Source organism: Gasterosteus aculeatus, chromosome 12 (genome assembly GCF_964276395.1).
Source record: "Gasterosteus aculeatus chromosome 12, fGasAcu3.hap1.1, whole genome shotgun sequence".
NCBI lineage: Eukaryota > Metazoa > Chordata > Actinopteri > Perciformes > Gasterosteidae > Gasterosteus > Gasterosteus aculeatus.
The window spans coordinates 21599612-21627236 of record NC_135700.1 but is presented as its reverse complement, the minus strand read 5'-3'; the positions used below and the strand labels follow the sequence as shown (position 1 = coordinate 21627236).

Sequence of the window (27625 nt, the reverse complement as noted above, 5' to 3'; positions counted from 1 at the left end):
CCATTCAACATATTTAATGAGAGAACGCCTTAACATCTTGGGGGTGTGGAGCGTTGCATCAATTCCATGAGGCTGCTGTAATGACTGTATCCATCACATGAACACAAAACACGCCTGATGGCCATTTTGTCCTACTTTCATACTTTATACACTAGATGGAAAAACAAAATATTACCATCTGTGATTGTGTGAGTGTGTCCCATGAGCACTGGGCTGACATAGCATAATAGCACTCTTGAAAGGTCCATTGTGTTGGATTTAGTGACATTTAGTGATGAGGTTGCAGGTTGTGCCCCCCCCCTTCTTCCAAGTTTGTTATCTGCTCATAAACGGCTCTGTAGATTCACTTGGAGTCCTTTGGAGGGTCTGAAGCTCGTGCCGGAGGCCGCAGCAGTGAGACACGTGGTTTCACCGCTGACAGCGTCTCCATCACATTAGAGAAATGACAGCTGCTGAAAAGGCCCTGGATGTATTTTGGACAAACAAGCTTCGGACCATTCTTTTTTTTTTAGCTGACTGAACCTGCAGCCTCACAAAAACTATTTTTCTTAGAAGGTGTCACTGGGGAACTACGATTCTAGCTTCATTTTTCAGTTTTGAAGACCGAGTCTAGGCAGCGATTATTGTCCCTCCTTGTATTACATACTGCAAAACTGTCTTTTGAATAAACATTACCCATGTCTCAAATGAGCATTGAACGTGAGCCGTAATGTCCTTTTTAATCGTGTTTTCACATCTGAATAGATTTCTTTGTATGGGTAATATGCTTGGTGATTAGGCCAGAGCAGAGATGCTCGTGGCCATTGGTAACCCTACTGTGAAGTAACATTAGCCAACTCCCAGGCCTTGGGCCTAAACTACAGTTTACAATACACTCATGAGGATGTATCAAAGGTACTTTAACATTCGACTTGCTGATACTGGTGGTGTAATCGAAGAATAGAAGTATAACAGGAGAGCAAGAAAGGTGTAACATCTGTTCATGGCGTCATGATAACTTCTAATGAGACTAGAATTTACAGGTTTTTGTTTCATTCATGTTGCTCTTTACATTTTGCAGTTTTTCCAAAACGGCATCGATCCATAATTTGATCCCATAATACTACAAAAGTCCAGCAAAATGTCTAAATCTTTCCACTCATTACATGAATGCCGCCATTTTCCCTTCAAAAGAACTTAATCTTTAGGGTTTAGGCCATAAAAGTGTTTTGTTTTGAAACAAACCCAATCCCTTGAGTCCAAGTGGATATTTGTGCCAAATTTGAAAAAATGTCTTTAAAACATTTCCGAGATATTGTGTTCACCAGAACGGCAGCGTTGCGGCTCACTGAGCAAAGCGCCCTCTCTGACTGACTGGACCACTAAGTATTACCCAGTGGTGGCAATATTGGTACAACATTGAATATTAGTATTGGTACAACATTGAATATTAGTATAGAACTATATAAATGTATATAAATAATTATTATGGATTCCATTTATATAAGCAAGACCTATAGCAGTTAGCAAAAGGGATAGCCTAGAAACAACAAGCGTTAGCTGGTTAGCAGAAGCTTTAGCGACGTAAAGCAAGAGCCGGACCGGATTCTATCGAGCGGCAGCAATGTTCAGAATTTGAACGTTTTCCATGAAAATATCCGTGAAAACATGAGGTTCACAAAATCGAGTCATATAGCACTTTTAAAAATAAGTAGAAGTAGAAGAAGAAAAGAGTCATTCATTCTGACCAGAGCAAAAACAAAAAAAATGTTTTATCGTTTTTAAACAATACGAGCGCATTTTATTCATTTCACCCGTTACGAGCGTCGGCCCGCAGTCACCTTCGGCCCGTCGGACCACGGAAGGTGAGAATGGATGGTGACGGATGAGTGACGGGCAACTCGTGTCATGATTACCCGCAGCCTGCTCGCGACCCTGTGAGTGTCACACATATGCACATGCACGCAGACGCACCATCGCTCACTTCGTTTTACTCCGATTACTGAACCGAGTGAGTAATTACGAGGGCCCACTAGGGGGGGGGGGGGGCTGCTGATGGGGGAGAATTGGGATAGGCCCGTCTGAGAAAAACGCTGAAATAGAAATGGAGACAGCGGGCTGCTGTGGTGTGGATGGAGAAAGAGGGAGGGGGGGCGGGGAGGGAGGGGGGGGGGGTACACAGGCGCCCCCAGATTCATGGCTTTGACATCTGCGTCCTTCTCGACTCGCTGCTCACAGCCCGTTTGTCATACACCCCCCCCACCCCACCCTTCCCTTGCTATCTCCATCTCCCCCATTGGTTGGCTGTGGAGGGGGGAACGACTGTGTGTGTGGAGGGGGGGAGGAGGGGGGGAGGAGGGGCACAGGACAAAACAGATTCCTGTCCCTGGCCGCTGTGCTGTGCCAGGCATGCAGGGACACATCGGAGAATGAAAGGGGGGGGGGGGGGGGGGGGGGGGAGTTGATGCGGTGGGGAGGGTGACGCACGCAGGCCCGGCCAACACACTCAGAATCGGAGGATAAACTACAGAAAAGAAGTTGATGGATCGAATGTGACACAGGGATCGCATTAGAATCACCGCTCCACGGATTTAAAGGCTTCGGAACTGGTCTGAATGCACTGAACTGCAGGAACGTTTGCTTCAATGCTGCCTGTGTACTTCTGAACAAAGCAACACAATAAAAACACCACCCCTCCGCCTGCCTCACTGTCTCCCTCACTAACAGATCGGTCTCTGCAGTCGGGGTCAGACGACGTGTGTGTGTGTGAGCTGAAAGCAGTGCGGTGGAACCGTTCCTTAGTAGGGTCACATTTGGCACTAGTCATTAAATCCGGTCAGTGGCATGAATGGGAAGAACCTGACACACACACACACACACACACACACACACACACACACACAATCTAAAGCAAATGGTCTAAGAAGGATGTTTTTATTTGGACTTTAAAATATACATCTAATTTATATACAGTGCATCTGGAAAGTATTCATAGCGCTTCACTTTTTCCACATTTTTTTATGTTACAGCCTCATTCCCAAATGGATTAAATTCATTATTATACTTATGTACATGTTATGTTTTCGTTTTCAAAAATTTGCAAAAAACTGTTTTCACTTTGTCATTATGGGTTGTTGTGTGTAGAATGTTGAGGAAAATAATGAATTTAATCAAAATGTGGAAAAAGTGAAGCGCTGTGAATACTTTCCGGATGCACTGTATATATGTATATATATATATTTTTTTTTTCTTTCATTTTGCAGTTTAATCCCGTTCTCTCTCACAGGTCTCCTTGCTTTTCTTATGTGCATTTGATTGTGACAGCGATGTTTTCTGCTTGTATTAACATGTGTATAATTTGACACACCCGGTGGGAAATACCAGAAAAGCTCTCCAATCACGTGTCCCTTGTAATAACCACAGTCTGCATGAGCAGACAGAGAAAACCTGACCTCAGTACTCAGAGTATCTATCCTTGTATGTACGTACTTCCATGCTTTAGGTGGAGAATTCCACCATAGCATTATGAATAGTAGTGAAACAGTCATTCAGCCTCACTCATGCACAAAAAACGTCATTATATCAAAGGCGTCCAAGGCGTGTGTTTCATCCGTCAGGGAAACGCGCTCAGAACGGAGTGCAGGGGTAACATGGCGAGTCAGTAAAAAAAGTGTTTCTTTTTGGATTCAGCTTGTGAAAGCCATTTGCAAAATGGGTTGCGTAGATATTGTGTGTATATTTGTGCACTGGTCAATTTGAAGTTGCCGCAAGTGGGTTTCGGAGTGTGTTGATGTTTTGAACAGAAGCTGTGACTCACCTGAGCCGCCGTCGGCCAGGTAGCGGTCTCTGGCGTACAGGACAGAGTCCAACATGGACTCGAACAGCAAGAAGTACCCCTAGAAAGAAAGGAAATACACATTACCATCCAAGCGAATGCAAGTTGACAAGCCAGTTGAAGGCGGGTCATAAATGTGTGCAGAGGAGAAGCCGACAGAACCGTCGGAGTATCCAATTATCTTTTAATTCGTGAACCTGAATTAGCAGTGACTGTGAATTGAGGGACTGTCCCACCTCCCACCCGTCCTCCAAAGGTTTGACCCCGGGTTGACCTCTCGTTCTGCCCTGGGAGACGGCACATTAACCGTGCTATTATTCCATCAATGCTGAGATTGAGTTTTGTCCACATCTTGTTGGCTTGAGTGGCAGCTACTGCTGACAAATGGCAAATACGCTTCCAACCAATGGGATAAACCCGAGGTGCAGCACGCAGTATTTATGTGCAGCGCGTTTGGGAGGGTGCAAACATATGGGGGGGGGGGGGGCATAGCTCCACCCGGGAAAAGGAGGTGGAGCAAAATCATAACATGTACATTTGTCCTGCAACCGATGACCCGCATCAGTTATTTCAACACTCCTTGAGGATGGAGCCATGAAGCCGGAAATGGCTCAATATGGATTTCTGGTGTAGTTCTGACATTGACATTCATTCTGGAATAAATCACAGTACATGATCACCAATTTATCCCTGATCAGACAATGTTTATTATTTTGTATTTCAGAATAGAGGAAACAAGAGGTTGTGATAACACACCCAGCTAACATCTCAGATCGAGGAGACTCTTAAGAAGTCTACAATCATTCAGATCCCAGTAGTTGGTCTTCTGTGCAAATCTGTTCTCACCTTTAACTGAAATCGTGCTGCAAATGTCTCCTGTCGCCAGTATGAAGTCTTAAGGGGAATCATTAGTATTTGGGGATTTTCTTGGCGAAAATTGTCCCGTCTTCCGGTGTGTAAAGGTCTTGAACTGGGGAAAAGTAAGAAAACGGAATGTCCCGAGATATGTTTGAGATTCCAGTGACCCACTTTATCTTCAGTTAAGGGACGAAGGGACAAGGAGAGGTGAGGGCCAGGACAAAAGATAAAGATTAAATGAGGGGGGGGGTATGATTAAGGGTGAGTAGAGGAGAGAGGAATCACGAAACCGAGTGATGTAGGGAGGACGCAGAATAGTAATCCCCCGAGATAAGAAGCTTATTATTCAAATAAAGACAACCTCTCATTGGGGAGAGGAGAGGCCGCGGCCGACGAGCGAGGGGAAACAGGCCTGATTTATAACCAACTCCTGATTCTTCACCATCTCTGTTATGGGCCCGAGCTGATAACGATGACAGCGATGGGGCCGATATAACAATGTAGCCGCGAGGGGACGGTGGGAAGCGTTCTCTCCGTCCGTCTACAGCGGTCCCAAACCTCAGCCGGGTGGGCCGCTCGGGCCGTCGTCCTTAGCGGCCCGAGCGGGTCGTTTTTTAAAAGATCCCTCACAAGGAGAACACCGGCCTCGTAATTTAGATCCCAATTTCACGGCCCAGCGCTTCCCTCCAAGGGAAGAGGATACGAGAGAGAGAGGGAGAGAGAGATGCCCGAGCTGCACCTCACATTTACTGTCAGCAACGCTCACCACCCCCCCTTTTTTTAAATTAACCTGCAATGGTAATTACCCAAAACACACTCCGTGCCAGTGGAACGGGAGGCCTGGAACCGAAGCAAAAGCACTGAAGTTTGTCCAGAACACCTCATACTTCTACCATGACTTAAAAGAATGTAAAGCTCTGCGGTGACACACTAATCATTGTCTTCAGCCTTCAGGCCGGTCAGTGCTGATGTTCTAATCACTGAGGGGCCACTGAGCGCCGATGTAACGGCCCTCACAGTCCCAGCAGACTCCCACCGACAGCGCGTTAATTAAAAGTACAAGTTTTAAAGATTATTCACGTAGAGATCCGTCACATTCAGCTACATGCCGTGGGGGGGAAGTGCAGAGATGAGTAAGCGCTTTACATTTAAATCCCTTCACGTCGCTGTCTGACCGGTGACGTTTGGTAAAGCAAACACATCCGGAACAAATACAAGGTATTCATTATAGGATAAGTGCGCATCATATTTCAAAAGCTCCATGTAGTGAAATGAGCTTCAACCATTTGCTGTCGACGTATTTGTTGATTGTCAGTAAATAAATGAAAAAGTAATCGACCCAGTAAGGACTGTGTGAGCTTCAAGACTTCAGCGCTCCTACTCTCTGTTATCTCAATTTATTTTTTATCTTTTCCTCAACAAAAAAAGACCTCAACAGCAGACGGCTTGGTGGATGAATTTGCCGTTGAAGGCGGCGCACTCCGCGGTGGAAGGTGGAACTCGGGCTTCTGTGTGAGGAGGCAGCTCTGCAGTGTAGTCTGTGCATTCCCATAAAAGAGACTAATGAAACCCTAATGAGAACGGAATGGAGCAGCTTATACACATTAACAAAATTTGCATATAAAACACATTCCCCGAGTTGGCCACCACACACACACACACACTCTATATATATATATATGCACCAACACACACAGCAAATTCACTTTTACAGCTGTGTTATTTACGTCTGGAATTATGAAGTTAACTTCACACAAATCCTATTAAGTTTGAGTTGAACTTTACAGAACTCGATCACATCTGCTGCACTGGTTTCCTGTCTTTGCTCCCTGGGGGGGGCACTTACAGATCTCATGTGCATCGACCAACGGGAGACCCAGAGGCTGTCAATCACAGCGGCCAGGGGGGGGGGGGCGTTTGGGGATAAAACCTGAGTCAGCAGTCTATGCTTTTCCTCCTCCTCTCACGCCGCGTTCAACATACGTAACCTCCTCAATTACTGCTGATCGCCATCGCCTCCGGTCCCAGCGGGGTCAGGGCAAAAAAAATAAAATAAAAGGAGGCGGCGTGTGTTTTTTGGTGAGCACTTCCACGCGCCGCTGGACGCCGAAGGCGCCGCCTCTTCGTCGACATGACTCCTCTATGCTGGTTCATGGTCAGGCGACTCCAAATTAGCATATATACATATTACACACAGTACATTGCGGCGAGGTTCCAATAACGGCCTCATTTACATTTAAAGGCATGCGAAGGAGCGATAGAGGCGAAAGAATGCATAAAAGTAATTTGCAGTACGGCTACAAGGTTATTACAAGCGTTGAGGACATTATGTGCTTAAAACATACCGAGATAAGATCCATATTCAGGAAAAGATGTCAACCGTGCATGGAAAAGATTTTAAAAATTTAATTAGAAATTATATTTTGTCCAATTACACGCTACCAAAATGTTCCTCAATTGGCAGATTTCAAACCTTCAATAAGAGCAGTAAGTTACTCATCATGTCTTCATTCATTAGTATTTAGATAAAGAGCACGGCCTAATTAAAAGTCCTGTTGGCTTTCGAAGGCGTTTGTGTGGCTGTGATGAGGACGCTGCAGGTCAGATAATGACGACGTGATATTGAATACAGGAATCCATCATTGGATTTAGGGTTTTAGATTTTGGGAAAGGGCACCTTGACACGAAAACTCTTTTAGTTTTCAGGTCAAAGTCAGCAGCGTCACAAAACAACGCCTGCCTCTGTGAAATAATACGTTATGGCTTTGGATTGACAGGTACCCAATAAAAGCCCTAATATACTCGTATTGGCCGGTGTACTTGTCGAAGCATTCACTAACCGTTGTGAGATCCATCATCTCGAGGGAACACAGAGACCATTTCTCCCCACAAAAAACAATGTCGACGGCTCGGGATTATGGTTTGGGATTTACGAGGGTGTCTGAGGGATATTTCAGGTTGTCGAGTTCATGTTCTGCATGTACAATTGTTATTCAAACCAGGCAGCAGTGGCTCTTTTCCTTCGCCGTGTGGCCCACGCGAGTGAAATGCAACATTGCATTTTAGAGACACACAGTGTGTGATTTTGCACTGAATTGTAGTGCGTTTGCTTCACCAGGCGCGTCGGGCGAAAGACAAGAGGAAACGAGTCGCTCTGACTCTTTGAGGATCGTCGCCTTCATGAACAGCTTGAGATGGATGATTGTTACCCAGGCAACCCAACTGAAACACGAAAACAAGATTATCCTCTTTTCATTCTTCTATCAATACATTAAATTGCGTTGTGTCACCAGACACAATCACAGATGTCATCATGCGTTCGTATAAAACTCTAGACTGCTAGAGCCGCCTCTCTCTCCTCTGTCCTCATCCTTCTGGACCTCTCTGCTGCATTTGACACGGTCAACCACCAGATCCTTATTTCCTCCCTTCAAGAACTTGGTGTCACAGGCTCTGCTCTCTCCCTTCTCTCGTCCTACCTCGATGGCCGCACCTACCGGGTAACCTGGCGAGGATCTGTGTCGGAACCGTGTCCTCTTACTACTGGAGTTCCTCAGGGTTCCGTGCTGGGTCCCCTCCTGTTTTCGCTTTACACCAACTCTCTTGGCGCTGTCATTCGCTCGCATGGCTTCTCTTACCACAGCTATGCCGATGACACCCAACTAATTCTCTCCTTCCCTCGCTCGGACACCCAGGTGGCGGCTCGGATCTCTGCCTGTCTGACTGACATCTCTCAGTGGATGTCCGCCCACCATCTGAAAATCAACCCCGACAAGACTGAACTACTTCTCTTTCCCGGAAAAGATTCGCTTACCCAGGACCTGACAGTCAACTTTGGAAACTCTGTGCTAACGCCCACTTCGACTGCTAAGAACCTCGGCGTCACACTCGACAACCAACTCTCCCTGACTCCCAACATCACTGCGACAACGCGATCCTGTAGATACACGCTCTACAACATCAGGAGAATACGTCCCCTTCTCACTCAGAAGGCAGCACAGGTACTGATTCAGGCTCTTGTCATCTCCCGCCTGGACTACTGCAACTCCCTCCTGGCAGGTCTCCCTGCCACCGCCATTCGACCTCTGCAGCTCATTCAGAATGCAGCAGCTCGACTGGTCTTCAACCTTCCGAAATTCTCCCACACTACTCCACTCCTCCGCTCTCTTCACTGGCTACCGGTGGCCGCCCGCATCCAGTTCAAAACACTGGTGCTCACGTACCATGCTGTGAATGGATCGGGTCCAGCTTACATCCAGGACATGGTCAAACCCTACATCCCAACCCGCACTCTCCGCTCTGCATCTGCAAAACTACTCGTCCCTCCCTCACTGAGAGCAAAACACTCGACTAGGTCTCGACTCTTCGCTGTCCTTGCGCCGAAATAGTGGAACGCGCTCTCTGAAGACATCAGGACCGCAGAGAGCCTTCACATCTTCCGCCGCAAACTAAAGACACACCTCTTCAGACTCTACCTCGACTAAAGACTAACAAATTGCAGCACTTAAATTGTACTTGTGACGTCACTCATCTATAGCAAATTGTAAATTCGCTTATTTGAGGAAATTGCACTTTCTTGTTTCTTGTTCTCCTGAGTTTGTACCCTATGGTTGAATGCACTTATTGTACGTCGCTTTGGATAAAAGCGTCAGCTAAATGACATGTAATGTAATGTAATGTAATGTATAACCGACACAGCGACGGAAGATGAGGTTGCCAAGTTTCTTCATCCTAGATGGATTCACAGAATTTTAACATTTAAGAAATACGCTCGGTGTAAACACAGCCAATGACTTTTTGGGGTGTGAGTACATCTGTTTAGCAATATACTCTAGAGTTTTGGTACGCAGGTACCTGGCCGAAAACCTCTTCCCGAGTCTCACAAACACTGTGTGTGTGTGCGTGTGTGTGTGTGTGAGAGACTGATAGTCAGTCAGACTGAAGGACAGGATGACTGATGACTATCGCCGTCTTCTCCGACAGTTGAGTCTCCCGTCACAGATAATGAGGCTAAAGAGGACGAGCTGCCATTAATTTCTACCACACACAAGTATCTGTTTACTACATGTTTGTGTGTGTGCGCCATAGTTACATGTTTTGTAGTCAAGCAATGTTTTACCTCAAGGTTGAATATCAGAAGCACGGGGGGAAAAAAAAAAAGAAGAAATTCTGCCAAAGAAGTTCAACGGAGCTCTTTGACGAGCCTCTTGTTCAGGGTTCTTCGCACATTTGAATGAAACACTGTTGCTAAAAAAAAAACACTTCGATATTCTCGGAGAGTTCCTCCAAGGTGAGTTGGTGCACGACTCCAAAGGTTCAGAGGCAGCAGCCTTCGTCTCTGAGCACAAACTGTTATCAACGCGATATATCCGATGCAGATTCAGCATCCACAGTTGACGACTATTTGGTAGGAAAAGTCAGTCTTGATCAGTCATTTGCTTCTTAATGTGTTGGCAGACGATTTTAAACTGGGGCCAAACAGCAGAATCAGAGAAAGGCTTTGGCCCAATGTAACATTGTGCCACAGACACTGAAGTATAAACAGTTGGGTGGATTTGTACTACAGTATGTGGGACTTAAATACAAAAACTTGGTTTCAAGACTGTTTTTTTTACATTCAAATGGGGTTTGAAAACAATCAGATGATGCAAATTTGGGTCGCTGTGAAGAAGTGCCATAGTACTTTGCTACGGACCTGAACAGTGACTGTAAGACCTCGTGTACTTAATGAAGCCAATCATTTCAGGCTCGAGCTCACGACGCCGTTTCTATAATTATGTAACTAAAGTTGGTTATTAAGCACCATCGAGCCGGCAGGCCCATCACCTGTGATTGATCTTGGAGTGACAGTCTTTATTTGGCCTTCGGAGGACTCAGCGCCCCCCACCCCCCTCCTCTCCCCCTATTATCTGCTCTGGACTGTTTGTTCTTTTTGTGTGCTGAGAAAGAGAACCGATCAATGTGGTGAGTTATGAAATGACAGCGGCGCTGCCAGAGGCCGTCTCTCAAACGCTGCCACAACAGACAGACACTCATTTGGCCCCTTTTCATCCACTCCCACCGCCACAGACATCCATCAGCCGTCTGCCCCTCAGCCCGGTGACCACGGCCCGTCCGCCCGCGCCGCGCTCCACCGACACCACCCTTCCCCCTTGTGAACGTATTCATGCCACAACTTGCAGGGCAGTGGATGGCGTTTGTATGTAGACGTGGAATTAGTTTGGTTGTATGTTAAACCGTGAGATATTCTTACGAACTGAGAGGGGAAATAATCGTGAATAGATTGTGGAGCGTTATACTACGTCCGCCATCCCACCCAACAGCCTCTCATTCTGCCCCACAGTTATTTACTTATTTTTTTAAATTACATGCCGCGTGTGTTCAGTCTCTGTGGACGTAATACCTTTTCCAGAAAGACCCAGGCATTAGTCAGTGACTACTACATTAGACTACTTTCTGGGCCTGTGGAACATTTTCAATCACACGTGACGGCAGATGAAGTTTTTTGGGTTGCTTTTTTTAAAAGGAGTGATGCTTTTCTTTCCCCCGCAGTAAGCCCAGCTCACCCTCTCTGTCTCTCTCTCCCCCTTTGTAGACACAGAGAGAGAGAAATGCATTCTACAGATTTCAGATTAATTACATTGTTCAGTGACAACAAACAAGGCGGTGTAATGCAACTACAGCGGCTCTGCAAAATGTTCTGTTTTCAGTTCTGATCTGCCGGTTGATTTACGCGCCACACCCTCCCCTCAAAGCGTTTCTGTTCCGTTCGCCAATCCAATATTCCTTCAGGAATTCAATACAAAGCCAGAACCTTCTGTGCACACAAGAAATACTGGATGCACTTCCATTCTTAGTAACGAAATCCCCTCGTGCGCATCCCTCCCGTTGATTTGGCAATTCTCTGTTGGAGGCCTCTGCAAGCCTCAACAATCAGTGTGCATGCGTGAGCGTGTGTGTGTGTGTGTGTGTGTGTGCGCTTTGAACAAGGTCTGATTGGATGCTGGAATTCCTTGACTACTAATGTCTACAGTTGAAACAGGACCTTTATTACAGGGAGGGACTAAAGTATAAACCGAAGACTTTTAAGTCCTTAGGATATCAGTCCTGGTGGATGTAAAGACACCCGTAGTTACTGTGGTGATACATTGAAAGGCATCAAACACTGATTGGAAAGTTCTTCCCAGAGCAACCGTCTTTACAGAGCGATAGTAGTGTTTTAACATAAAGTTAATAATGGGACGTTTGAATGAATTTCAGGCTGCAGCGTCTTCTCATTCGGACGCTGTTCTTTTGTAACCTTTGTGCTCTGATGCGGCTGTGAGAGAACTAACAGTAAACTGATGCCAAGATTATTTCCAGACTATTTAGAGAGAGAGAAACAAAAAAGGATTCTCTGATGATCAACATTTGACCTAATTATTATTACTGCAAAACACATTTAAAAGACAATTTTTAAATAAAAAAAGGTTATTAGATTTTATATATATATATATATATATAAGATTTTATAACATTTTATTCATTACATTGAAACTAAATTAAACAATTCTTCATGTATTTAATTGAAATTAAATAAATTACTGTGAAGTGAATTGTTATATGGGATTGATATGACTATAAAACCATGTGAACTACATAATCTCCAGAATGTTCCCCCGGTAATAAGACACTACGTGGCTATAAAACAAAACTATTGAAGTTTAATACCATCCGAAGCCAGTTACTCGGGCCGGAAAGTCTGCTCCTCTGACAACTGTCATTTTTCCATTTTATACAGGCAGATCGGAGCGCCGCTTTTCAAGTTCCGGGCCACTCTGAGAAACGTCCGCCGTCGGCGGCGTGATGAGAAGTGACTGGAGGATTCTCGGATTTATTAGCGCCCTGTGAGCCGGTGTCACCGGAGATTACGCCCCCTATCCCTCACCGACACGTCAAGCACCCAATTTCAATTTCCCCGGCGAGAGCATGGGAAGGCGCTGGCTGGCGACCCCTGCTCGTGACCCTGGGTTTCACGATGGATGGGGGAAGGTGGGGGAGGAGGGGAGGAGGGGGGGGACAGATCCGCGATGCTCATGAATTAGGTATGACTTCAGCGGTACGTTCAACTTTGGCCGTCCCGCCTGTATCGCCGCTGAGAATCTCCCTGATAAATGGGCGTCCAGGGGAGGAGAGACTGCTCCTCATCGTTAGCTATTCGGGAGGAGCTCATGGTCGAGTTCAGCCCCCGTTTAAGGCATGTTTAAAAAAATAAAAAAATACTGGGATTCTGCTCGCTCATTGGCCGGTGAAGAACCAATCAGAGATTAAACCGAGCAAATACAGTTTGGGTTTTTGAATGCACGTGTTACAAAAAGCTCCCAACTAAAAGCAGTCAGTGACTATTTGACTTGACGCAATGTAAAGAAACAGCCTGTGCACTGACCATCCACTCTGAGATGATGATGTCCACCGTCTCCACCGGGAGCTTGATGTCTTCTATGCGGCCTTTGATCAGAGTGATCTTGTCCTCCAACTGGTTGGACCTGTGGGAGACACGCAAGAGTCAGAGGACCTTCGGAGAACGACTCGCCGATACCTGGAACCCGAGACCCCGATGGTTGGACAGTTGGCTTGTATCAATTACCCCCGTGGATCAGTCAATGATGTGGACACTGTAAAGGCCTTTCTGTCACGATACAGACTGAAACAGTCACCCGCTCAGACGATTTAATTATCCACTCTCCTGTTCGCTCCACCTTGAACTGCGTCTAGCTTCATGCTGAATGCTGCATTATGGTCATGAGATGGTGCTACACAGCAGGTAGCGTTCAGTAACAGTGACGCTGTGGGCCGAGGAAAAGAAAAGAAGAAGAAGAAGCCGAAGGAACAAATTAAAAGTCGATGTCGCAGACATCTGAAACGGCAAAGCATTTCCATGCAAACTTCTAGCATATTATATTATATTTGCAGTCTTCACTGTGTCATCGTGGTGTAGGGAGGGTGGTGCTGCAGAGGTGTCAGGCTCATGTAGGGACTGTAAGCTGGGTGCTGCTGTTTAAATGATCCCTCCTTTCAGACCGGCCAGTCCGGTTATCAATCTCTGTGAATATTCCATTATCGCGACAGCTAATGTTACCGAGGACAGAACGATTACTCACAGCGGCCCAGAGTGCATTTCTGTGGCAGCGATCCTTATCTTGAACTGTCTCTCCCCTCTCTGCTGCCGCTGCTAGCGCTGCTATCGCCGCCTCACAGGATCCAACAGACCCCCGTACCCCCCCCCACCCCCCTCCACCACCAACCTCCTACACCTTTCACAAGAGGGAAACACTGTAATCTCATTATTGGGGTAATTTAGAGGACAATGTCAGGACTCTGGGGAGAGAGTCAGTATCCGTGTGGCTTTGTAGTGGTGTGTGTGTGTGTGTGTGTGTGTGTGTGTGGGAGAGAAGCCCTTTCCGTACAGCGTGTAACAAGGTGGGAATATTGTGCCGTTATTCCACTTTGCAGTTTGTTCTGAAACATGGAATTTGGGGACAGCGTTGTTTTGCCGTTTAGCAGTCAGCAGAGTCATTAAAAGAGCTGAATCGCCATCTGTGAAACAGCCAGCGTGGAGGGACAACACACACACACACACACACACACACACACACACACGGACATGTTACACTTTTCGCTGCCTAAAGTTACACACTGTGGCAGAATCATGTCGTTGTGTTTCGGTTCAGTGTAAAAAAAAACAACGTTATTTTGATGGCAGTATTTTGGAATTTCTGTGCAAAAGGAGCACGAAACACAGAGAGAGAGAGAGGTTGTACATTTTATCCTAAGAAACCAATGTTCTTAAATAATTGCTTCCTTTGGAAGTTGGATCATGAAGAAAAACAATCTAATTCGTATGTTGTTAAAGATTCAGGCCTTTATGGTCTTAACTCATTGAAAAGGGCTACTGATAACGAATAGATCCACATACGCACACAAACGTGTTCCGGCATCAGGATGACATAGAAAATATAAAAGTACTGTGTGCCTCAGTGCATGTCAGCTAATAAGACTTAAGAAGGAACCGCTACCTCAGTGAGAAAAATCAGCATCATGACAAGATTGTTCAATTTGCAGCCATTTGTGTTATAGAGAATTTGGGATAATGATCAGAACCGGCAGCACACGCTGAACCTTCCGTGCACCCGTGGGTGCCTGTTCCTGACCCGCATTCTTTGAGCAAAGCTGGCTGAGGAACATATAGATTAATGTCATTATGACGTATGTAAAATGTGCTTCCACTTTGTTCTCACAATCCAAAGCGTGCAATTGGGTAATCCATCAATTGCAGCCATTTAAAAAGAAGAAAATTATATATATATATATATATATATATATATATATTTGGACACTATCCATTAAGGAAGCGACTGTGAAGGAGGGAAGTCACATCGGGCTTTTCATTTAAACTTCGGCGACGGCGTGGAGACGGGAGATGGATGCTCGCGCCCGACCAACAGGAGCCACTTTAATTACAATCCTCATATTAACATCCAAAAGAAGTGCAGACACAAAAAAAGACACACACACACCAAAGGAAGAGCTTAGGGATCGCAACCAAAGCGGACAGCGGGTGCAAAGGGAGCCACGGGCGAGATGAGTGTGTGTGAGCGTGTAGGAGAGGAGGGAGGGGTTACGCGTCTTTTTTTATATAGCCGAAACCTCACCGCTGGCGAACCTGCGACGCAGCCGGCCTGCCAACGCACTCTCCGACAGCGAGTCAGTGGGCTGTAAAATTAAAACGTCCCTTCCCGTCAGCAAACCCCGTGGTTTTGCTTACACTGCACTCTCTTACGTAACGGTAATAATAGCGGCCATGATGGGCCCCGACTCAAAAAATGCATTTTAGAGGCGGGCGGGTGATGGAGGACGGGGCTGCAGGGAGACGTGGGGACGGTGGAGGTAAATGACTCCGCTGCGGAGAGGCGGCTGCTGGAAAACTGGAAACACACAACACCTGAAATTGGACTGAGGGTTGTATTAAAAGGTACCAGCAGTGTGTGTGTGTGTGTGTGTGTGTGTGTGTGTGTGTGTGTGAGAGAGACTGCATGCAGGCCTCGGACCGAAGCCCCTGCAGAGGAGCAGAGGGGAACGTGTCAGACCGCGGCCGTTAAATGAAATGCATCACGGCCACACGACTGACAGCAGCTCTCTCGAAGTCAACCAGCTGCAGCAAATAGAAAAAGGTGGCTAGAGGTCACACACGGACCTCTGCTCCCACAATCCTCTGCTGCACTCAAAGAGGAAACGCCGCCCCCGTACATTCCTATAAAAGGTGCTCAGTTCATACTACAGCTAGGGAGCTAATCTGCTGCCACTGCTGTAAGCGACGTACACAACACTCGTTATCCATCCATACATTTAGGCGAAGGTGTGTCAAACCTGACGATGTCCATGGCCTGGTAGATGATTTCCGATTGGTCGACGGCGATGACCTGCTTGGCCCCGGCTCTGGCTGCAAACATGGACAGTATGCCAGTCCCGCAGCCCACATCGAGCACCACCTGCAGGGGGGGGGGGGGGGGGGTAGAGGATCAGGAAATTATTACTGTGGAAAGAATCGCTCAATAAAGAGCACTTCAATTGATCTTTGCAAGGATGAAATGGCCCAGACCTTTCTGTTGGCTCTGAGTGAACCAGGTCAGAATTTGACACATTTCGCTCACTTGTTCTTTGTTTATAAGTATAAAGAAATGTATACTACAAGAAATGTGGTCACCAATGTCAACACAGCTTCTGATGTTAGAGGCGATCTGGCTGTGAATCTTACAATGTTTCTGTATTTTCAGGAGGAGCTGCAACACTTACATGTGCACATGCTGTAAAGCACAATATGCAGCACTTATATTTTAGAGCACTCGCCTTATTCATTTGCATTATGAACATATGAATGAGGAGAACTATTGGAACATCCAAGGCTTTTAGCACGCTTTCTTCTGCACGTCAGACGCTTCCCAAGGTACCACCCACCCCCCATTTCAGTCTCCAATAGGTCGGCCACAGTTCATTTGTTCATCTTCAACTGGCTTTAAGCGGCCGAGCCACAGCTGTCGTGAATACATGGCACCTACGTGGTCTCTGTTTAGAACGACTCAGGCGGCCTGTTGGTTCACAGACACAACTCGCCTCCTCCGTCTCGCTGGCCTCTCGCTGCCCTCTCGCCCTCACCGCGCCCTGGATTTGTCTCCGTACAGCACTTCCTGTAGAAGGTGACACTTCCCTCTGCGGAACCCTGTGACGGGGATAATGTACGTTCCCATCAACAGAGCCAGCAGCCTCATCCCATCCAACCAGCAGCGATATAATGGATGGTCATGATCCAGGCTACTGCTTTCTGCAGGGGGACGAGTGGGGGCCAGTTGGGGAGGGGGGGCGGAGGGGGTGCATGTGTGTGTTATCAGCACTCTGCAGTCGACATCCAAGGCGCTAATAAAGCCACGGCGTGTTTTAAATCAGACAACGCCGCCTTATTAATGTCTTTCCCGCAGAGCGCCCCCGCCTCTTTTCTGTTAACGAGCTTTGGACTGTGCATTAAACCGGCTCCCCTCCAAATACGCCACACACACACACACACACACACACACACACACACACACACACACACACACACACACACACACACACACACACACACACACACACACACACACACACACACACACACACACACACACACACACACACACACACACACACACACACACTTTGGCTCACCTTGTCTCTGAACGCGTCGGGGTTGCGGTACATGAAGTCGCGGTAGCTCTCCGTGCGCACTTTATCCTGCGGAGAGAATCAGGGATCAAACTTGGGTTTTTTTTGTTGAACCTTTTTGTATTTTACTGTCCGACGAACCCAAATTGTGTATCAATGTCTGAGTGTATGTATGAGTTTAAAGAAAAATGGAATCCCTCAAAAGAGACAGTAAAACGTGTGGCCAATGATTTACTGCAGGGCCTCAAAAAGGTTCAGGGCCTTTTGAAGATTTGCGTTCCTCTAGTTCTGCGAATTGTATCTTGCGATATACAGAGAGCGTAAAGCTTCTGCTACACAGATAACAGCAGATCCAAACAGAGGGAGCGATTCTTGGTATTTACAGAGCAAATCTACGGAATTAATACAACTGGGAGGGACCTTGGAATGTGTAGTGGGACCTCTGGTCGGGATTGGCTGATTAAGCTGCCAATCAAATGTGCCCACAAACACCAAGCAACTCCCCTGTGGAGGAAAAGCGACAGCAGCTCCTGAAATGAGAGCAACATGCCCGGTGCAAGACGAGGAGGCTCTTCACCCGGTTTCCTAATACACACATATTATATTATTATATATAAAGAGACCGTGTTCATTCCAATTCAGAGTGGCAAAGATTGATTGATTTGTCATCCATCACTACTTTTGATAATAAGTAATTGGTTATTTTTTCAAAGAAAAAATAATCTGACAGTTTCGGATGCAGTTACACAAACGGAATTTCAAACTGAAAGACCAAACTGATATGTGTTTTAAACTCAAAGTTAGGTCTTTAACAAGCTAAATGAAGCCGATTTTCACAATAAGGGACATTGTGACATCTCTGGTGTCACACAGACTGGTGTTCATTTTTTATTATTACAGCAGGAACTAATTAAAAGTGGATTGATTTTAAACGGAACTGACGTACGTTTGACTGAGGACACTCAGGAAGACGGTTCCTAAAACGCACGTCATAGATGATGTGCTTCCCGGCGACCTGTGAAAGAGTTGAACACTTTCTACCGCAAAGCCCCCCCCCTCTCTCACGTGTTCCTTCCCCCTCCTGCGGCTCTGATTCAAGTCCAGGCGCAAATGACGCAAAACTTAACACCAATCAGAAGAGACAACGGGAATATGTCTAAGTACTGCGGTAAGTAAAGCAGGAAGGGAGGAGATAGAAACAGAGGCACACACACACACACAGAAGCCCCCCCCTCCCTCTGCTGACACTTCCAGGTTGCAGCACTTGAGCAGCGTCAGAATTTATCTCCGCGCCCGCCATGCAACCGCAATGCCGGCGTCTCACATGAGAGCTCGCCGCTTATTGCTGGTTTATCACTTCTGAGGGATCCTCTCGTCCTCAGTGCCAACGTGTGCACAAAAACGATGATTTCACGGGCTGCGTGGAAACGTTTCAGCAAAGACGTACGCTGATGAACCCCCTTTTTTTTTTTTTTTAGCTCTGCAGAGGCCCGCAGCGCGAGTGTGTGCGCGCGTGTGTGTGCACAAGTCGCACCTTCAGCATCTCCTCGTGGATGCCGTAGTGGCCGTAGGAGCCAAAGTAGGCCTCGTCCTCGTCCTCTCGGAGCTCGGCCACCGAGCCCAGGTTGCCAGCTTTGCCCATCCCGGTGTTCAGAACCAGGCCCTGGGCCAGAAGCCTGAGAGGAGAACACGTGCGTTTAACTTCTCTTATGAGGACAAAAGGGAGCACAGACCACCTTCATGCAGGACGTAGCAGTAAATGGAGAAGATAGGAGGCATTAATCTTGCTAACTCTCTTACAACCCCCACCAACCTCACTCTTTCTGTAATTTTCCCTTATTGCCCCCTCCCGCCCCCCCTGTTGCTACCCCCCCATCCCTCTCCTCACTTTAACCTCCATGCGGCAGTGGAATTTTCCCTTCCCTTTCTATATCCTTCCCCCAAACTTCTACAAGTTACTCCAGTTCATGTTGCTGCAATAATGGGTTGACTGTGTCCCCCTGCTGGCCTCAGGAGGGTAGTGCAGAAGTGGAGCAAGACACAGAGTACGGCGCAACTGCTCAATAACGTGGAAAACTGGGCAATCAGATCCACCCAGGATTTACTTCAAATGAACTCTACAAGTGTATTGCACATAGTTGTTATAAAGCAAAAGTTAAAAGAATGGAGAAAGATCTGACTTGAGTTTGTGCAGGTCGTCCATGGCTCTGGTCAGCGCCTCCTCCGAACTACGGGCCCGGTCCTCAGCGGCTTGGGCCCTCCGCTGCAGTGCATCATGGGACTCGGCCCCAGACGACGGGCCCGTCCACAGGCTTGAGTCCTCACAAAGCTCCTCTGGGTCTGGCAAAAAACATAGTAGGGGGCAGACAGAGATGTATAAAGTCAAAGGCTCAACACAGTGACTAGGACAGTTTAAATGAAAAAAGACAAAAAAATGGTGTATATAGAATCAGTGTATATTCATGCCCTGCATGTTTTGTATTTTGAATATATGAAACCTTTTCTCTAAAAGGGACAATACAAATGAGATATCTATTCAGGACAGACCATCTTGTGAAAGCAATAACTCCCTGCAAGAAATGGGTGCTTCTTTCGGGGGAAAAAAGTTCACTGCAGAGGCGGCACAGAGCCTGAATATCCGTCACTCCAGTGGAGCGCTCTGCACCGACACAGATTACTAAACCTGCTCTTCCTCCGAGGCATTTTGAGACCCGAAGCACTGACTGCAGTGACTGAAGAAAAACAGTAAGCTCCTTAGAAACATCTTCAAAAAGTCACAGCGAAACATCTTTTGAACTGTGCAAAGGATTATGTGAGGATACGAGATGAAAAATTCGCCACACAACCACAACCAGCACTTTTTGTGAGTACAACCGGGGGCAACGCCGTCGTTTGTTGTCCGAACTGGTTTAATACGTGCCAGTTCCACAACATCTATGAACTGGTTTTGAGAATATTTAAAAAATCTCATGAGTCAGTGAAACTGCAGGCAATGACTAAAAGGAGTTGTTGTATGTGATCAAATAAAAACCTCATAAGAAACGGGGTTGTTTTGGAGGTTTGTGTTGCAGAGCATTGTCGTTGCGTGGTAATTGTGCAAGTGGCCTCTGTGATGAGTGTGCAAAGCGTGTAGAGCCTAGCTGGCGATCATGGAGGCCGTACTGCTTGTTGAGTGCAAGTCAGACTTCAGCGTAATACTGGAGCACCATGTTGGGGGGTGGGGGTCCTCCAGCTGGGCACTGGGTATTTTGCACACGGCCCCGTACCGGTCTGCAGCAGGGGGTCGTCCTGCAGGACCGGTCGCAGGAAGTCTTCGCTCTCCCACGGCAAAGGAGCGTCCGGCAGTCCCGTCAGTAAAGATGCAGCACATTTCTATGTACGCAGGTTTGTCCATAAAAGAAGAAAAGAAAGAAAAAAATCCTTTCAGCATTTTACTTTTTACACAAACGGAAACTAAAAAGACAATTATAAAAATGTAACAATATGAGGTGAACATTTCCTCACGTCTCACTACAGCACTTACCGTTGATCGTATGAAGTTGATCATCTTTATGTAACCGTAGTCGTCTAAATCTAATGAGGAAAAAAATGAAAATGAAAGAGATTGAGCCATTTGAAAAGAACAGAACGACCCTCTGGTTCTTCATCTGGGTCTACTCACTGTGCCTTCTTATCACGTCCACGAGGTTGACCCCGTGCTCATCCGCGCAGTGCTGCAGGGCGGCCGGCACAGAGGTCAGCAACCTGAAACACACAACGGCACATGTAGAAATGTGCACGCGGTGCATCAAAAACAGCTTCTCAGATGTCTTGCTCTATTCACCGCTTTGGAACTTTTAAATAGAAACAAAGGAGACTGAAAGTGAGCAAGTCCCGTGCTGCGATCTCACCTGTCGCAGAACAGACACGTGACGTTCACCGGCGGACTGTCCTCCTCTTCCTCCTCCAGCCACTGCCCTTCATCGTTGTCGACGTCGTCGTCACCGTCAGAGAGCTCCGGCATGTCGTCGGCAGCTCCATCGCACTCTGAGGTGTGGTAAAAAATAATAATAATAAGTCATTACAGCCGCTTGCTTTGTCACTCTGACAGCGGTGATTTGGTTCAAGTTAATTACTTTAATAACCGTTAAAATGAACGTTACAGCTGTGCTAACGGCCGCTAACAGGTCGCGTGAAGAAGAAACCATAAAGTCAACGCATTAGAAATGTCCACCGGACAAAACCCTCCACAGCTACCGTGGGAGGGTATTTAAAATCTGCTATTTACCAAACTCACGTGCGTCTGTGTATTCTGCCATGATGCCGCCTCGGTTGCACTGGACTTCCTGGTTACGTCAGGTGACGTCGAGAAAGGGGCCGGGCCGAGTCAGAGGAGACACTTGCAACTGGACGCCTCTAGATGTCGCTGGAGGTTCATTCATGAAAAGCTCACGTGGGATACTTCGGCCCAAATGAAAGAAATCCTTTTATCACTTGTTTGTAACGGGTTTGATTGTCAGCCATGAAACGGAGCAGAGACCAGCTTGTATTACAGATTGATCGATCGCTGCCAAGAAAAATATTATATGTAATATATTAAGTAAATGATTATTTTCCGTAAATTTCACTTATGACCTCTTTCAAGAAAACTCCTGTGTTTTCGGCTGCCAAAACATTGACGCCACATTACTTCTCCCTCGAGTAGCAGATTTTAAATGGTCTACTTTGCTTCTGCGACCCTCCTCACAGTGAATGTTAGCAGATAAGCCGATGCAGGTACTGTGAACGTGGGTGGTTCACTCCATCTACATTGCCTCTGCTCATTGTGGACTTTTGGGCCGGTTGTGTCTTGATCGGTCAGAAATGACCTGAATCAGAACACACAGGCGAATTATGTCTATGCAAAGTGCAATTAGAGTTAATGGATGATACGTTTAGGGTGGAGCATGCTGATGGAAAATGCTTTGGACTTGTCGTGTTAGGGCATCATTTTTTGTATTTCGTATTTGGAAAGAACACAAACCCGCAGACTAAGGTGTAAAGTTGTTTTTTATATTGTTTAGAACATACATATTTCAAAGAACTGACTGTCTTGCTAAAAGTATTGCCTTAAATTAGTTTGTTTAGTGCATCTTTTTAGCCGCAAATAAAGCAAAGCTATTGAGTAATAAAAAACATCATTATCATATCAAGTATTTGGTGGAGCACAATGAGGGTATTCCACCACAAGGGGGCGCTGCTAGATCACAGAGAGGAGGAGAGTTCATTTGAACATCATCTCTCAAACTTAAAAGGTAATTAGAAGTGCCTCACTCAGAGCAGTCACATCCAGCAAAACACAAGAACAAGAGAATAAAAAAGCAAATAATACTAGATAAAGTAGCAGACAATTGCGTACAACTTTGAAAAGGAAATTTAAAAAAAAAAGATATCAAATAGAAATAAAGAGCCTTAATATTTCACAATTTAACAGAAAGAAATAGCATAGATATGGTGACAAGCATCCAACACATTCATCAGTGCACAGATGTAGTACAGCCCAGACATACACAACCAAAGATAATATGGATACAGTCACATTTTCCTAAATAAAATATCCACAGTAAAATATTTGTAATAATTTAAGAAAAATATGTTTGAATGTAGTGCAGAATCAACTCAAACATTTACTTTAAGGCAGTGGTTGAGTGCGTTGACTCGGAGCACAAAGGGTCAAAAAGCCTGGAAATAGTCCCTCATGACAACATTACAACACCATTTACCCCATAAGAAAATAAAGCCAAATACCTTTCAAGATTTCTTTCTAGCTTTACACGTCGTTTTCTACAGAAAAGTATCTAGCAATACACACACACACACACACACACACACACACACACACACACACACACACACACACACACACACACACACACACACACACACACACACACACACACACACACACACACACTTTGGCTTTCTAACAATCCAAGGATACATTTTATTTAAATTGAAAACCTTTGGACAAGATGATGATGAGAATAGTGTTTGCACTTTGTAGCCGTCTCTGTACGGGACCTGAAAAGAGAAGGAAAAAAACGTCTAGTTTGAATATAGGTCACAAAGAACATCACAGTGACCTCCGAAAAGTCCAAAGAAGCAACTTAAAGGAGATCTTTGTCATGATTCTCATAGGAACACAGGCTCCAGGCTCTTCTGTGTCTGAGTGACTGATGGAGGGTTTAGACATTGGATCAGTATTGAGCGAGAACACTGCAGCAGCAAGCGATTCAGCGCCGGCCTTCTCGCTGCATTCTGGACCACATTTCCAAAAAATAATCGTACCCATTAGACACTACAACATGGGAACAAAGGGTCCAGGTTGAAAAACAAACATATCATCAATGTTTATCTTGATACCAAAGATAAATGCCATTGCTTTGCCGGTGTGAATAACAATAATCACATTTTGAATCAAACTTCATAGAAAAATGAGTCAGGCTTTTAACAAACCACTTTCATCTCGGCCCCAAAATGTAAGAAGGACATTGTTAAAGTAAATAAATGTACTTATAGAAGTGGTTTCACATGCTTATGGTCATGAGATATGGACGTCGGTTCAACTTGGCCCACGCTAGGAACTATTGCTTGAGCTCATCGGTGTCGAGGGGGAATCCCTGTTCTCACCTCCGGGTATCTCCTCCTCTCACTTCCCAGCACTTTTCCCCAGACTGGCGATGTCCTTGTTCTCCAGGATCTCCGTCTTCGTCTCGGGCTGAAGCAGAGCGTTCGCCGCCATCGCTTTGGCCACCGCCTGGATCGGGATGGACATGGCCGTGGAACACACGGCGGAAAAGGCGCCGAAGAACTTCCTGGCCAGCCACTCAGCGGGCCGACTCTCCTGCCGATCCACCAACAACACGCTGTGGGGTGGAAGGTATTGATGATTCAGAGATGTCTTGGGATTGATCGGTTTATTTTTAATGGTTAACGACCGCTTCATTCAGCAGAATTGACATCTATTCTTTTCTCCATTGGCAGGATTCACAACATTGATACTCAATTTTTCACCCTGGAATGATTGATCTAATTTATTCAATAATTTGTTGCATGTAAAAGTTGTCATGGTCTATATCACGGTGACTTAGTTGTATGAGAGGAACCTTGTAATAACAAGCCAACCAAATCAAAACACCCGGACTATACCTTTAAAATGTTAGTTTGGACTAGAGGTTCCCATATCAGATTTTTCTTATATTTTCTGATAAACAATTAACCGATATGTCCTGATTATCCTGAATGTCAGTCAGACGCTTCATAAAATAAATATAAATATTTTTATTTTAGTATCAGCTTATATTTAAAAAAAATTGGCAATACGAAAACATCAACTAGATTTAAGTTTTTCTGAAAAAATGTAATTTGAACACAGCATAATAATCTACTTTTGCCTAATAGAGCTCAACTGCATTATACTGTAACTCAATGGAACCTCAGTTAGCGTTAGCGGTTAGCCCTGTTAATTACCCAAGAAGGACTGTGCTGCTCACTGCTCCTGCTGATTTAACATTAGCAGGGACTAAATGGGCTGCAAAAGAGATTCAGTAATAGTTTTCACATGAACATGTGAAGTATCGCTGTAGTGTCAATAACTGATAATTGATGCGCACATTATTAGAGTCAAATAGTGGAGATTTTGGAAGCGAACGAGATCACTCACCCGGGTCTGTAAATGGCAAGTCTGTCAAAACCCAGCGCCTCAATCTCTGCCTCCACTTGTCCCTGGAAGAGAAGGATAATCCGCAGTTTAATGACACAAACGGGCAAACTTTAGTTGAGAGAAAAGCCGGCGGCTTCAGGAAGAGGAATGCGGCGGAGGAAGCAAATCCAATACCTTGACTTTGAGGTAGAGGAAGTTGCTGTTCTTATCGGCTCCCCTGGAGGACTCCAGGTGGAACTGGGAGCAGCCTCCTGCTTTGGCGAGTTCGGCCGATTTCAGAACGTAGTCGTGATCAACGCGGATGAATCCTTCCTAAAAGCAAAAGGAGAAAAAAACGAAATACTTTTACAACATTTGGTCATTCAAATCAATGTTTAATCCATCCATTATAAAATGATGACAAGTGTGAATGACACATAAAATACAGCCCAGTTTATCAGTCTGTTCCTACCGAATATGCAACGCTGTCAAATCGTACACAGTATTGCAGTGACTCAGCTCAACAGTGAAATCCTAATAGCTTTTGATTCATGTTTAACTCACAGTCCCTGCTTTTGCTTTGGTGGTTCCCAGGCAGCAGTAGCCTACGTCGTGGCCCTGGAAGGCCGCGGCGTAATCCTCCAGCTTCTCAAAGTCCACGATCTCCTGTATCTGGAGGCACGCAGAACGCCGTCAAGAAAGGCCCCCTTTGGAACACGATGAATCTCGGATTAATTGGTGTCAACCGACGAGAGAATCCACCCACTTACCAGGTTTTCGTGCGCGTTGTCTTCAAAGGCGAGCCGTCTCCTCCCGATCAGGGTGATCTTGGAGAAGATGTTGCGCTCCAGCAGCTCTTGAAGCAACATCTTGCCCGATTCCCCGGAGGCTCCCAGGATGAAACAGCTTTTATTCTGCTGCCTGAAGTTCTCCTCCAGATTCTTCATGTCCGCGGCGGCCATGCTGTGTGCCACAACAAATCCACCCTTTGCACGAGTGCAGCTAATACACACATCATGTATTATACGCAAATGTTGAACATGCTGTGTGCAAACATGTTTATTTAAAGTCTTGATATAAAAAGGCATGTGTTTTCATACCCAGTGTGGTAATTTAAAGAGTATGAATTGTGTAGTTGGATAGACTGATTGCCATCGAGTGAGAAAAATGTCACATTCAGACGAAAGCGATTTAAAGTGTTGAGAAAAGACCTCCAAATGATGGAGCTGATATTAAAAAACTTATCCAGTCGACACAATTTACGACGAACTTATCAGAAGATAGCTATGATTTAGAATCCAGTGTTCGTTTTGTTTTACAAGTTGAATGTGTGTTCCGAAAGGTGAAGGAACTTTAAATGCCCGTGTTTATTAAAGGGGTTTGGTCTGACGTTCGCTCCTTGATTGTTACTCATGGAGACCCGGGGAGAGACTTAACGTTACGCACAGGTTCGTTATATTGCAGCTAACGACAGACATGACTCGGAATCACATTTAGCTGACGTCATTATAGCTATTTCCGGTTTTTTTAGCAGTTAGCATTTGACCCTAAACTGAAGCTCGTCATGTTCGGCATGTAGGAAGGCAAAGAAGCAAGCGTTAACAACCCCCCCCCCCCCCCGTCCTCCCCCACCGGGTGTTTACCTTGTGTATTTAACCGAATCAGGGTCGTCAAAATAATTCAAAACCGCCGCAATCACCACAATGACGGCCGCTAAGATCCCGGTGGCTTTTCGCAGGCTGATGTCCGCTGTCTTCATCACGTCGCTCGCTCGCCGGCAGCGGCCGCGTCAAGTCGCTGCATCACTTCCTGGTTGCTTCGTCTTCACTGACGCTGCGCTCCTTCTGCTTCGTTCACGGGCCGAGGAAACAATACGGAATTATCAACACCGTCCGCTCTATACGGCGAGAGGGTGTGGCATTAATGTCAATTAAGGGGTTTATTTATTCTGTGTTAGAGTTAATTCGACAGAAAGGGAGAGATCTTTGATCTTTGGACTTCAGCAAAGCCTGTCTCATCGTTGTCAACCGGACAACGTGTGCGCATGCGCACTACCACATTTCTAAAGCCCTGCAAGAATATGTTAATAATAATAATAATAATAATACATTTGATCTATAACGCTTCTTCATCAGCAGATCTCAGATTGCCACAGAGATGGCAACAAATTGGTAAAAAATAAAGTAAAAGCTAGTAAAATCATAGGGGAAGATACAACTTTTAAAAAGAATTTTAAATGTTAGAATATCCTGGACCCAATACAACATTATGTAGTAATGTTCTATATCATCGCCTGTTATAATATAATACATGTTAAACTGTATATCGGCTATATAGTCAACTTACCATTGTTTTCTCTCAACATTAAATAAATAATGCAAATCTTCTCAGAACCCAATTTTCACAAAGATCAAAATACCATCTCCATTTGGTTACAAAAACCCACCTTGCCCAGTGGTGGAAGAAGTACTCAGATATTTAAAGCATACGACAATCTAAATTTCACCCAGATATCCTGGTTTATCTCCGCAGAGAGCCGAGCTTTTCCAGTTGCAGGG

The 27625-nt window shown here is 45.7% G+C and overlaps 2 protein-coding genes across 6 annotated transcripts in view; both read right to left on the bottom strand.

The window, feature by feature from the left end:
• Positions 1 to 23274, bottom strand: part of prmt3 (protein arginine methyltransferase 3) — a 36731-nt gene extending 13457 nt beyond the window's left edge. Inside the window, exons 1-11 of one of the 4 annotated variants that reach the window (XM_040161288.2) lie at positions 21684 to 23274; positions 21298 to 21433; positions 21069 to 21151; positions 20931 to 20980; positions 20674 to 20779; positions 19588 to 19747; positions 18942 to 19083; positions 17411 to 17476; positions 16079 to 16200; positions 13098 to 13197; positions 3797 to 3875 (exon numbers count right to left, since the gene is read on the bottom strand). In XM_040161288.2, coding sequence (XP_040017222.2) covers positions 3797 to 3875; positions 13098 to 13197; positions 16079 to 16200; positions 17411 to 17476; positions 18942 to 19083; positions 19588 to 19747; positions 20674 to 20779; positions 20931 to 20980; positions 21069 to 21151; positions 21298 to 21433; positions 21684 to 21705 — 1066 coding nt within the window. In that variant the 5' untranslated portion in view covers positions 21706 to 23274. Of the gene's footprint in view, positions 1 to 3796; positions 3876 to 13097; positions 13198 to 16078; positions 16201 to 17410; positions 17477 to 18941; positions 19084 to 19587; positions 19748 to 20673; positions 20780 to 20930; positions 20981 to 21068; positions 21152 to 21297; positions 21434 to 21674 lie in introns of all 4 variants that reach the window. The other 3 variants (XM_078085766.1, XM_040161281.2, XM_040161295.2) reach the window with 3 other exon arrangements.
• A 65-nt stretch (positions 23275 to 23339) lies between these two features.
• Positions 23340 to 27124, bottom strand: htatip2 (HIV-1 Tat interactive protein 2). Of its 2 annotated transcripts, none has more exons than XM_040161314.2 (7): positions 26711 to 27124; positions 25838 to 26030; positions 25632 to 25739; positions 25263 to 25400; positions 25089 to 25150; positions 24056 to 24291; positions 23340 to 23446 (listed from the first exon to the last, which is right to left on the bottom strand). In XM_040161314.2, exons 1-6 carry the CDS (start codon positions 26824 to 26826, stop codon positions 24075 to 24077), a joined length of 834 nt encoding a protein of 277 aa, XP_040017248.2. In that variant the 5' UTR covers positions 26827 to 27124; the 3' UTR covers positions 23340 to 23446; positions 24056 to 24074. The 2 variants fall into 2 exon arrangements, with proteins under 2 accessions (XP_040017248.2, XP_040017240.2); XM_040161306.2 differs by having other exon boundaries at positions 25838 to 26069; positions 26711 to 26932.
• Positions 27125 to 27625: the final 501 nt, after the last annotated feature.